The sequence below is a fragment of the Syngnathoides biaculeatus genome, chromosome 19, assembly GCF_019802595.1.
Source record: "Syngnathoides biaculeatus isolate LvHL_M chromosome 19, ASM1980259v1, whole genome shotgun sequence".
NCBI lineage: Eukaryota > Metazoa > Chordata > Actinopteri > Syngnathiformes > Syngnathidae > Syngnathoides > Syngnathoides biaculeatus.
In genome coordinates, this window is record NC_084658.1 from 4,104,886 (window position 1) to 4,118,486 (window position 13,601).

General features: G+C 39.6%; 1 protein-coding gene across 1 annotated transcript in view; it reads right to left on the minus strand.

The window, feature by feature from the left end:
• Positions 1 to 13,601, minus strand: part of cntnap2a (contactin associated protein 2a) — a 476,610-nt gene that overhangs the window by 323,455 nt on the left and 139,554 nt on the right. Inside the window, exon 3 of the mRNA XM_061805953.1 lies at positions 6,028 to 6,138. Coding sequence (XP_061661937.1) covers positions 6,028 to 6,138 — 111 coding nt within the window. The remainder of the gene's footprint in view (positions 1 to 6,027; positions 6,139 to 13,601) is intronic.

Sequence of the window (13,601 nt, forward strand, 5' to 3'; positions counted from 1 at the left end):
TGATGTACACGATTTCTGAAATCAATTTGTAATGTGGACTTGTTGGACCACAGAACACATTTGTACTTTGCAACCGTCCATCTTAGATGACCTCGGTCCCAGAGAAGCTGGCGGCGTTTCTGAATGTTGTTGATAAACGGCTTTTGCTTTGCATAGTTGAGTTTTAAATTGTGGTTACGGATGTCGCGCTGAACTGTATTTACTGACATTTGTTTTCTGAAGTGCTCCTGAGCCCATTGGTGTTATACTTTACACATTGATGTTTTTTGATGCAGTGCCACTTGAGGGATATAAGGTCACGGGCATTCCGTGTTAGTTTGCTTACATGCAGTGATTTCTCCAGTGTCATTGAACCTTTTGGTGATATTATGGACAATAGATGATGCAATCTCTAAATTCCTTGCAATTGTACATTGAGGAATACCCTTAAACTGTTTGATTTTTCTTATCATCCACTTGTCCACAAAGCGGCAAACACCACCACATCTTTGCTTGTCAGCAAATTCCCAAAAGTAATTCAGGGAATGTCTTTTTATGCCCAATTATGGCACCCACCTGTTCCCAATTAGCCTATTCACCTGTGGGATGTTCCAAACAGGTGTTTGATGAGCATTCCTCAACTTTCTCAGTCTTTTTTGCCACCTGCTTTTTTGTTTTTAGATTATTCACGAAAAACAAAATTGATCAGCAATTTTGACAGTTGATTTTACATTAAATACAGTATCTTGTGTTTGTACTGTATTCGGATAAATATACATTGAAAATGAATTTAAAATTGTTGTATTCTGTTTTTAGTTAACTTGCATATGGCTAATAAACTTGCATGTAGTTGTGTTTTTGTATTAATTAATCAGACTTATCACCTTCATTGTTGTGATCAATTACATTTCTATGACAAGTCTTGTCCTATTTTAATCACTGGCCCTGCTCTTTTCTCCTCATCTTTATTTCCTCTATCTCCTCTCTCCAATTTTTCACACCCTTCATTCCCTCCTTTCCATCCTTCTTCAATTTTACGTACCGTAAATGTATCCACAAATCTTCTGTCTTAAATTGGCAGCCACTTGTTTATAGAGGGGTAGCTCATGTTACTCCTAACATGCAGGTCATCATTCTGTTTCCTGAAACATTTGTGGCATGTGACGGACAGCTCTGTCACGGAGAGTCTAGAAAATATTGTGATTAAGCATCAAATGTTCCATTATAAAAATTAAACTATATATATATATATATATTTTTTTTTTTTTGGTGGGGGTGGGGGGGCATTCTTGTTTGCTCTCTGTTTGACAATCAGGGTGCAGTCAGCATGGGTGAAGTGCTGATTTCAACCCACAGGTTCTTTGAGACCTACAATTTGTAGATGTTTCCACACTGTTTACTTCAATTGTAAAAGGCTCTCTTACTCTATTGACATTTTATTGATTTGTTTAAATTGAATTCATACAAATCAATAACACATTCCTGTTGCTTTTTCAACTTTTACACAAGCAGTACACAGAGGAGCAACTTAACATGATCTTATCTCTCACTCTTAAACTCTTACCCTCACCAAGGTTTGTTACTGGAGTAAATGGATAATCACTGATATACACATCCACTCTAACAAAATATAAACCTATGAAATGACATAAAAGCCGTTTGACTCCTCCAGCCCAGCCTCATAAGACCAGTGTCCCCCATTGATTTTGTGCATTCCTGGGCAGTGGCTGCTTGCAGCCCCTTACTCTTGTCAAAATATGTTTATGATCTCTGAGATACTTTTGGGGGTGGAGTTTCTCATCATGACTAACTACATCAACTTTGTATATGTTTGAGTAAATGTTCAAGAGTGTAGATAAACAGTAAGAAGGTCTTGAATAAATAAGACAATTTAAATGGTCGTGAACAAAGAAAAAAACATGGTCATAGAAGGAGAACACAACAGTTGTGCCTTAGAATGATTCCGTTTTTCCATCTCCATATTACAGCTTTGTGGCTCTGAAGTATTTTCTTGAGTCTTGCTTCTACAGTGAAGAAAATAAGTATTTGAACACCCTGCTATATTGCAAATTCTCCCACTTAGAAAAAATGGAGGGGTCTGAAATTTTCATCGTAGGTGCATCTCCACTGTGAGTGATAATCTAAAAAGAAAAATCCAGAAATCAAATGTATTATTTTTTAATGATATATTTCTGTGATACAGCTGCAAATAAGTATTTAAACACCTGAGAAAACCAATGTTAATATTTGGTACAGTAGCCTTAGTTTGCAATTACAGAGGTCAAACGCTTCCTGTCGTTGTTCACCAGGTTTGCACACACTGCAAGAGGGATTTTGGCCCACTCCTCCACACAGATCTTCTCGAGATCAGACAGGTTTCTCGGCTGTTACTGAGAAACATAGCATTTCAGCTTCTTCCAAAGATTTGCTTTTGGGTTTAGGTCTGGAGACTGATATGGTTCTTACGGAGGCACTCCTTGGTTTTACTGGCTGTGTGCATCGGGTTATGGTCATGTTTAAAGACCCAGCCACGATCCATCTTCAATGCTCTGACTGAGGGAAAAAGGTTGTTCCCCAAAATCTCACAATACATGGCCCCGGTCATCCTCTCCTTAATACAGTGCAGTCGTCCTGTCCCATGTGCAGAAAAACACCCCCAAAGCATGATGCTATTGTAGCCGGGCCAGTCCATTCACCCTGGGTACACTGCGATGTGTTCTGGTGCACTTGACACAGAGGGACGCTGAGCACAGAGGTTGCTGCCAGACTGGTGTTTTATTCCTGCATCATATGAAATGAAATATAGAGTGTGAGCTTCATGCCATCCAAAAGGCCACCTCTCACAATCAGATTCATGGCTGACTGGCAAGAGATGGGCCTGACTTACATCATTCCCAGCGGTTTTCAAAATAACTTTCCAAATTAAGAAAATATAAAGTAAAATTCCAAAATAAATAAACATGTCAGACTGAAAATAAAACTACAATAGTGAAGATAATCCAAACCACAATGTGAGGGATTTTGGTGAAATTAATAAAAAGAAAAAAAACTATGACCAACTCTCTTTTCTCTTGTATGTTACATTATCACCCCCATGCTTCACAGTAGAAATGGTGTTCTTTGGATGGAACTCATCATTCATCTTCCTCCAAGCATGGTTAGCGGAATTATGACCAAAAAGTTCCATTTTAGTTTCATCTCACCACAAAACTTAATCCCATGACAAAAGTCACAGTGGAAATGGTGGTCCCAGCTCTTTTGAGGTCATTGATCAAGTCCTGTTGTGTAGTCCTGGGCTGATTCCTCACCTTTCTAAGGATCATTGAGATCCCACAAGGTGATATCTTGCATGGGGCTCCACTCCGATTGAGATTGACCATCATGTTTAGCTTCTTCCATTTTCTAATGATTACTCTAACAGTCGACCTTTTTTTCACCAAGCTACTTGGAAATTTCTCCATAACCCTTTCCAGCCATGTGGACTTGTACAATTTTGTCTCTAGTGTCTTAGGACAGCTCTTTGGTCTTAGCCATGTTACAAGTTTGAGTCTTACTGATTGTATGGGGTGAACAGGTTTCTTTACGCAGCTAACGACCTCGCACAGGTGCATCTGATTTCAGGATAATACATGGAGTGGAGGTGAACTTTTAAAGGCAGACTAACAGGTTTTTGAGGGTCAGAATTCATCCTGATAGACAGGTGTTCAGATACTTATTTGCAGCTGTATCATACAAATAGTGAAAAAAATCATACATTGTGATTTCTGTATTTTTCTTTTTAATTATCTCTCTCACAGTAGACAGGCACCTACGATGAAAATTTCAGACCCCTCCATGATTTCTAAGTGGGACAACTTGCAATATAGCAGGGTGTTCAAATACTTATTTTTTTCACTGTATTTCTTTCTTCTCCGCTCGTCACACAATTTTATAAACTATTGAATCGGGACATAATCCTTCAAGCACTCACGCACATGCTTACTGACATCACATTTTTTGCTAAAACGTCTTTTAACTCATTCAATTTTACCCATTTCATAAAAGGTAACCCTGAGAGAGCCAGCAATTTTAGAGCATTTTAACTGACTTTTCAAGATCGATAGAATATTGTGTTCTATGACTATATCTTTACAATAAATCTACCCAATGAAAGAATAGCTTCTTCTTCAGCACAATAAAAAGTTTTGTTCTGCCTTTTTCTGTTCCTTAGTGAGAGTGAGTATATTGGTATAAGGGTGCTGAGGAAGGAGCTGCCAGGCAAAAGAGCGAGAAGAAGACCAAAGAAAAAGTTGATGGATGTTGTGAGGGAGGACATGAGGACAGCGGGTGTTAGAGAGGAGGATGCACGAGATACGCTTAGATGAAAAAAGATGACACACTGTAGCAACCCCTCACGGGACAAGCCGAAAGAAAAAGAAGTTGTTTAATATAGCTAGGTTTTATCGAATAATAAGCATGTATTTTTTTTAAATGAGAAATATTATGCATGTACACTTCTGACACTCAGACCATCCAAACGGTGTTCATATTTCATGATCCAGCCAAAACAACATTTAGGACTGGCTTTTGATTTAAAGACAAAATACAAACCTCCTTTCATGTTTTTGGACCTTGCCTTTTGCCATTGTCTTTTTGGGCCTTTGGCTTTTTTTGCTTACCTGTCTATGACCTCTGCCTGGAATAATACCACCCTCGACATCGTGTCATTGCCTTGGAGTATTGCATTTGGGTCCAAACCCTTGTCCCATGTTAGTGACAGAACCAACTGGCCATACATGGACCCAGCAGACTCAGACCTGATAAACCCTGAACTTCAAGCGCAGTGGGATGAAAAATTTGCTGCCCTTCAGGTGCAGGAGGTTGATGAATTTGCTGCCTTCCGCCTCCATTTTAAGAATCAAATAGAGCGGTGAACTTCCACAATGAATCATTTGGCCTCACTTGGTTGCAGTATTCATGGACTGGGCTCGGGAGAGGGGATTAATCGACCAGCCGCTGCCTCTTGTTGTGGCGTTCACCCTCTCTCCTGTTTTGTCGGCGCATAGCGTTCACATCTTTCTCCTGTTTCGTTGGCGCAAGGTCCGCGGCGACAAGCTTTCGATCGTGCGCGTGTAGGCATTCAACGGCTGGCCCTCTCCTGCTCATGATTCTGGCGATGCCCAACCTGCCATGCTCTCTGGAATCGGGTCGTGACGTCTGACAACCGCCTCTTGATTCAGTTTCTGGAGTTTCCGACCATTAGCCGCTCCCTTGCTGTTTTGTCGCGCTTGACCCATGCCGTCTCCCACATGCTCAAGTCTCATCGGCGCCCGACCTGCACTATTCACCAATTGCTCCTGATCCAGCCACGCCCAGCCCCTGCCATCCACCACGTCCACATATCTCATCGTCGCCTGACCCGCATCATGCAGCAGCAGCCGTTGCCTCCCACTCCAGCCTTGGTGGTTCTTCACCCATTGGTGTCACCTGCTCCTGTTTGGCCCCTCCTTTGCCGTTGGTCCTCACCTGTGCCTCATTATTGCTAATTATGCCATTTATCAGCCTTATGTGTTGTATTGCTAGTTGCCAGTTCATTGTATGAGACTGTATGGCATGAGTATACGAGCTTCTTGTCATGTATTTTGCTCATTGCCACGGCTCAGCGTTCCTGTTCCAATATAGTCAAGTATTGGCAAGTCTTGTTTTTGCCTAGTAGTTTTCAAATCTCATTTTCATGTTTTTGGACCTTGACTTTTCCCACATGTTTTTGTGCCTTTCCCTTTATTGGACTGCTTGCCTGTGTATGACCGTAGCCTGGAATAAAACTACCCTCGACATCATGTCACTAGCTCGGGGTCCTGCCTTTGGGTCCAACCCCTTGTCCCATATTTGTGACATTTTTGGGGAATTGAGCATCGGTCTTAGGTGACAAGATAATGTCACAATCTCCACAAGGATAGTCTACTTACCTATGGAAGTTTAGATTAGTTTGTTAAAAAAATGTTGATGAATATGAACATGATGAGTGCACTTGAGGATTCATTGAGTGCGTGTGCGTGTCAGCCTTACCTCCTCGCCTGTTGAGCTTGGCATATCCAGGTGCATATCCATTTGAGAAGATTGAGGAGCTGGAAAAAGCTGTGTGCGGCAAAGGAGAGGACAGAGCCTCATCACATTTTGCTGTGAAGAGAGAAATGATATGAAGACTCAAGGAAGCAGTAATAGACGAAAAATCAAACATGAGGAAGGGAGATAGATTTGCAGATTCCACCTGGAAAAACTAGCCTTTACAAATGCTGTTGTTCCACAAACACGCACACACACGCACATGCATATGCACACACACACACACACAGACACACACATTCTTTGCATGGTAAAAACTCCAAAACACCAGAAATAACAGCATTGCAGAAGATAAACAATCTCAGCGCAAGTAAAATGACAGGCCTTGTGGATTTGCATGCAAAACATTGCCAAGTACTTTTCACTGTCAAGTAGTACACTGAGAAAACAGCCTCGATAACAGCAACTTTACTTTTTAGCACCATAAGTTTCAAATGAGAAATAAACCTCTATACAGTGCACTGACTGCCAGCAATTTTATTACCAATTGCTCGAGCTGCAAGACCTGTATCAAAAGCGGTGGCTAACAAAAATGGCTCTGTCATAAAGATATTCTTTTAATGATATATTTTATTTTAGTGGTTATTATTTGCAGGGGTATACAGCCAGGGTGCAACATAGTGAGAGCTATCTCTAATATTTTGATTGATACATAGTGACACTAATCGCTGGAAACTACATAAACTATAAATATAATGTTAAAAAAATATCACCAAAAACTAAGTGTTATGGTGTTTGTTAAAGCTACTTGTTAGAATCCTGTAAGATTCAACAAGTATGCATATTGTTGAGGTCATTTTGTGTTTACTTTCCCATGAGAAACTCTTGAAATCTTGATAAGTTATTACAATATTTCCAGAGGTGGAAAACTGCCTGGATATAATTATGATACACTATCTTCTATAATTTGAACTATACAAACACCTTTTTTTCCCTTGTACATCTTTGCATGTGTTTAGGTGGTTTATGCCAAGACTGGTAATAACCAATACAGGCACAACATGCATTTTTTATCTTTTGTCATGCAATTTTTATTAGTTTGCGTGTGAGGGTGGTGACCTATCCCTGCCCTCGCTGAAGCTCATAAAAGAAACAAACAAAAAAGCTAAGATGAAGAGAAAAAAGATAAATATAACAAGAAAATTTGGAAAATAAACAAAACATAATAATAAACATACAACTTTTAATTCTTTATTATTTGAAATTAAAACCAGAGGGGGGTAAAAATGTGCTACGTTGACACCGTTACATTTCCTCCAGTCACATTTTCGATAAACTGTACTTGACAGAGTACTTAAATACACAGTCCTTTTTGCTTTTGCTTCAATATCTACGGGTGGTACGGTGGAACAACTAGTTAGAGCATTAGCCACACAGTTCTGAGGATTGGGGTTCATATCCCAGCCCCACCTCTGTGGAGTTTGCATGTTCACCCCGCCTGCATTTGTTTTCTCTGGCCACTCCTTTTTTTTTCCTACACATCAAAAAACATGATTTAATTAGAGGGACTAAATTGCCCTTAGGAGTCATTGTGAGTGTGAATGGTTGTTTGTTCAGGCGCCCATTGCACCAATCCAATGTGATCACGAATGTCATTTGACTCTAATTCACCAATCAGATGTTTCTTCATCACATTCTGGTTTGGGGCTGCCACAAAAAAAGAAACTCCAACAACAACGGACAATCAAAACTGCTGAACGTTTTGTCGGCACCATGCTACTCACCCTTGAGGACTTGCACCGCACTCGAACTAAGACAAGAGGGGGCAAGAACCTATCAAACCTTCCACGTCCTAACCACCAGCTCTTCCAGCTTTTCATTGGGTAGATGCTACCGATCAATGCAAATCAAAACTATCAAGCATTCCAATAGTTTCTTCCCTCTAGCAATTAAATTATTAAATTCTTGAACAGCTAACCTACAATTCCATTGCAACATGCTGTCAGTTTTCTGCCTTGAGTTGTTACAGTCACACCCTGCTGGGCCAATCAGTATTCATGTTATATACGATAGATTATTGCACGACTTGTCACTTTAAACTGCACACACTTCTTGAACCTTGACACACTTTGCACAATTGCCATTGCACCGAACTATTGCTCTAATTGCCACCATAACTGCTCCAAATGCTAGAAGACTCTTGCATCCTTGCACAACTTTGCACAACCGGAAGTTTTTCTAAGTGGAAAAAAAATGTTGTATTGTATTGTTCTTGTTGTTGATACTCAACATGTATGTCGTAATAGGGCAGCACCAACTTCCTATGAAAAATTCCTTATGTGTTGTTGCATACTTGGTCAATAAAGCTGATTCTCATTAAACGAGACAAGGCAATCATATGACCTTGCACGTAGTCAATCAAAAAGAAAAAACAATCACCCGAGTGTGTTTACTTAGTAGACTTACAAAAACAACAGTTTTGTGATGCAGCTCTTAAATTGTAACTACGCAAACGTGGATAGTTCAGTCCACTTGTAACTTTAGAAGCACCTTGCAGTACATTGCAGATACTCTATTTCTATTTTTGTTCAATCACCAACTTTGGTCAGTAAACAACTTCTCCATTACGTCATTTAAGTCAATAAATGTTTCTGCAGACCCACTGCATGCATTGTTGTGTTTTGGGCGGTTTAAAATCGAAATAGTGACAGGTGAGTGTGATTTTCTTATATCTTTTGTTCTGATGTTAATGCTCTGTTTTTTAAAAAAAAAAAAAATCTGAGAAGTTATTCTTTACTTTGGTAGTTTTTTGGCTAGTACTTTCTTACTCTTCCTCAAGTAAATATTTGGAAAATTACTTTCCAATTCTCTTTGAGTCATATTGTTATAAAATAACAGTATTATTACTTGAGTACAATATTTGGCTACTCTATCCACATCTGGCTAAAACCTACATCATCCAGGAAAGTACAGAACATACATGTAGGAAACCAAGACGGACAAAGACAGGCAAAAGACAGACAAAAGACATTAAGACAGGATTTGACCAGTAAGCTACTTTGTACTAAAGGCATTACCTTTCCCTCTAAAACCCACCATTCCTAGCATCCATACTCAGAGCAGTTGTTGCGGAAAACATTTACACATTAATTCTGGGCCTGACCAGTACTGAATATTGGGTCACAATGGTTTCTAATGTGTTGGGCTAAGATCAGGCAGTTGACATTTCACCAATGCCGAATGGCGCTCAGCCCATCTCACCCCCAAGCTTGGCAACCTCACGAGACACAGAAGCCAAGGAGCTACTAAAATCACAAAACCGAGGTACTACCAAGGGAGCAGAAACTCACCCCATCAGCTGCAGCCAAAACATTCAGACACACCACATGGGCGTTAGCACAACCACCGCGTTGAGCCACGTAACAACATTAGGGTGCCCTTTCTACTGCAGGTTTTGTACAGAATTCCTCTGTATTTTTATGAAAACAGATAGCATATTAAGCATAAAGCGTCTACTTGGTTGTTTTTAATAACATTGTAATTTTTTAAAGCCTTCAAAAGACACCGCGGATTCAGTCAAGTATCTGTCCCAATGTGCACAATGTCCAATCAGTTTTCAGGAAGTAAATATATTGTCGATACAAATTGCATTTTGAAAAGATACTAACGCTCCACAATATTTAGTTTGATAAATACTGAAGTGCACAATTTGTCATCCATCCATATATTCATTTTCTGGTCACGGGATTGCTGGAGCCTATCCCAGCTGTCAACAGGCAGGAGGTGGGTGTACATCGTGAACTAGTTGCCAGCCAATCGCAGCACAATTTGTCATCCATCCATCCATCCATTTTCTGGGCCACTTATCCTGACGAGGGTTGCTGGACCCAATACCAGCGACCATCGGGCAGGAGGCAGGGTACACCTTGAACTGCTTTCCAGCAAATTGCAGGCCAAATGGAGTAGACAACAGTTGCACTGACAATCAGACTTAGGGGCAATTTAGAGTGTCCAATTAATGTTGCATGTCAGTGTGCCTGGAGAAAACCCACGCGGGCACGGGGAGAACATGCAAACTCCACACAGGCAGGGATTGAACTCGGGTCCTCAGAACTGTGAGGCCAATGCTTTGTATCTGTGACACTGTGCCACCACAATTTACCTATTAATCCATATATAAAAAAAACACCTTTTCCTTTCAAATCAACTTTAAAAACTATTTTTTGTTAAAGCTAAATAACAAATAATGATTTTTTTCTAAGAAAATTAAGTGATATTTCCGGTGGCACCGAAAGATGCAATTCTTAGGTGCCAGTTTCAAATCCGGATTCGCATGTGTAGAGTTTGCATGTTCTCCCTGTGCCTGTATTGGTTTTTCCCAGGTACTCTGGTTTCCTTCCAGATCCCAAAAACAATTTAATTCAATTGAAAACTGTAAATTCTTCAGAGGTATATGAATGTGAGTGTGACAGTCTTTTTTTTTTTAATATATATGTGCCCTGCGATTGGCTGACAACCAGTTCAGGGTGTATCTGACTTGCCTGCAGTTAGCTGTGATAAGCTCCAGCAAACCTACAACCCTATTGAGGATAAGTGGTGTAGAAAATAGATGGGTAGATGGATCATTTCCACAGCACTCCTGTTGAAATCTCAGGGCACACTTGTGTGCCTTGGCACCGTGGTTATAAATCACTGATCTAGACTGAATTGTGGAGCAAAATCTCTTTCCAAGCCAACATGAAAAGAACCAGCAGCATTATTTTTTTTCTCCCACAAGGACAGTTGGAATCTTATCACACTGGTATAAACACACATAAAGCAACAAACACTCATTTCTTCCAGGACATTAGGTTTCATGCAAGAGAAATGTGGTCTGTCAGGCCAAGTAGATGCAGTATATACCTCTCTGTCATAGCCCATCGTTTTGTGTGCATTACTGTGTGAGAGTCAGATTTAGGGCGCTTTCATTGTGTGCATGTTTTTGTTTGTGCGAGAGTGTAGAGGACTCAGCCAGTTGGTTGGTTAGACATATAATGCGGTGTCACCAGTGCAGTCACAGAGTAATAATAAATAAATAAATAAATAAATAAATACATAAATAAATAGATAGCACCAAGGCTCAATAATTTGCATGTTTCTGCTTGGGAAATAGTGTGAAGTGTCCTTCAAGGAGAGCAAGTAAAGTGTATATTTTCTCTGCCTGTTGCAACATAGAAGCACACAAACACACGGACACACTAATGAGGTCCCAGGCACATTCAAGTACAATTTGGAGTTCCAGTGAATATTTGACTACAATATTTGCACTACCTTTCACAATTTTTTTTAATTTAAGTTTTAATCATTTAAGATGATTTAAGATTTAACATGTTGGCCCACACATCAGAGAATGTGTGTCCTCTAATATTAATAACAAATATGCCACCAGAAACGTACTCAACTACATTCTGACTTGTATTACAAATGTAATTATCATGTCTACAATCTCAATCATCTTCTGAGGGGAACTTTGGTTGTTCTAACTCACTATTGTTTTTATTTGCATCTGCATGTGCTGTAATTAGGATTTATTTTCCAGTGGACCTGATATAATTTTTGTTCGGTTTTATTTTGAAATTGTTGCTGTTCTGTTTTCTGTGATGCCTCTGTCATTGGTTTGGTTTCAGGACTGGGCATGGTCAGGAGTTCTGAGCTCCTCATACAGCTGTCTCCCAATACTCACATCTAATACGCTCTGCTTTTACCTCCAGTCTGTCTTCTGCTCCTCACCAAAATGTCTTGTTTCTTCTTTGTATGAGTCATTTTCACCAAGTGAACTATTCTTCACAGTTATTCATATTGCTCATTTCTAGTTTTATTACCTCCCTTTGTTGTCGATTTTGTCCTGCTCCTAGTTTTCACCAATGATTTTAAGTACCAGTTTGTTGCAGTTTGTTCCTGGTCTTTTTTCAGTGTTTCTAGTTTGGACAGATTGCTTTTTTCTTCTTCTGCTTTTTCAGCCCAACAGCATTGAGAGCTCAGTGCCTGCTACACCTGGTCATCATTTGTTTTGTTACTTTGTTTCATTGTTTAATAAAGTTGGATTTGTTAGATTGGTGCTTTTAGGCCTAACTGATCTGATTAGATAAGTGTTAATGAACCAAGAATGCTCCTTTCCACCTCTTTAAATCAATGATGATGATCCTTGGTATCACATCAAGCATTGGGAATGCATGTGAAGTGATGAAGCTCTTTATAATTATATGCTCTCAGATATACAGCATACTCATTTAACTTACCCTCTTATGGTTACAAAGATAAAAAACTGAGATCTTGTGCATACACTTTTTTTCAAGAAGCAATCTTTGTTTCTCATTGTTTACTACCACGCAGAAACGGTATACTTTAGCTCTATAGGAGACTGTGGGCAAGAATGAAAATGAAGGGGAGGGGGTTAATGGAGAGAAAGTGGGTTATAAATTAATAAAAGCGAAGGTGTGGAGAAACAGTGGCTAAAAAAGCATATTAAAGCACTAGCCTATCAACTTCACTTCTTTTGATAGCAAACTATCTTAGCTTCAGTCAGCAGCAAATGCAGTGTCTTAATTTCCTCAAGAAATAATTAATCAATCAGTTCCAAACAATTATTTGAATTTGATTGATTAGTTGATTATGATTACCATCCCTATCCCTAATTCTAAATTCCATAATGTATACAGTATTTTTCTGTCTTGGGGACTTGGTTTTCTTCTCATGATCAGAAAGGTTGCCTCATTTTGTGTGTGCGTGGGTTCTGGATGTACACGCATTCATGTCAATAAGTATCCAGAAGTAAACTGGACACATTTAAGACCAGCAATACTCTATAAATGGCTCTTGGTGTTCTGATGTATTCAAGAATGAAGGTCTTAAGTGTTAGACAGTGGCTCCCTGATATTTGCCCATGTCTCTAGTGCAAAGAAGGTTTCAGTATGTTTAAGCACTTTAGGCCAAGCAAATGTCATCCTTTTCCCTAGACAGACCCACGCAGGTATTTTTTTTTTTTTTGCACAATTGTGTAATACATAAAAAAAAAGTGGGGGTGAAGGCCAGCAACAAAAGCCAAACCGAGTGTAATAGAAGCATTGAAAGAATAAGGGGAGTGAGGCAAGGAAAATGAAGGCAGAAGCTAAGGGAAAATGGAAATGGCTGTTTTACCAAAGCCATCTTATTGGCACTGTGAGTCAGGTAAATAACTAAGATGAGGAAATATAGGAAGCCGGAAATATGTCAAACTAGCTGCCAACATTCGAAAGGGGAGCCACAGCGGATTTGGCTGCTACTCAAATGACTTTACATCGGGGGAACATCTCTGGAGCTGAAGAGAGTTGGCTATAAGGAAAATCTAACAGGGCTCCGGGCAAGTTAAAATCTTTTTGGCACATCAACCAAATCACAGCCACTCAACTACTTTCTGTCTTGGATATGATTTTACTGTTGTAGCTGTCACATTGACCTCTCCTATAAAAGTAAGTGTTTAACATCTCAGCTACATGGTTCACAATTTCAATGCATAAATGCATAAACCAATGCATAATTTACAAATGACACACTGAAAA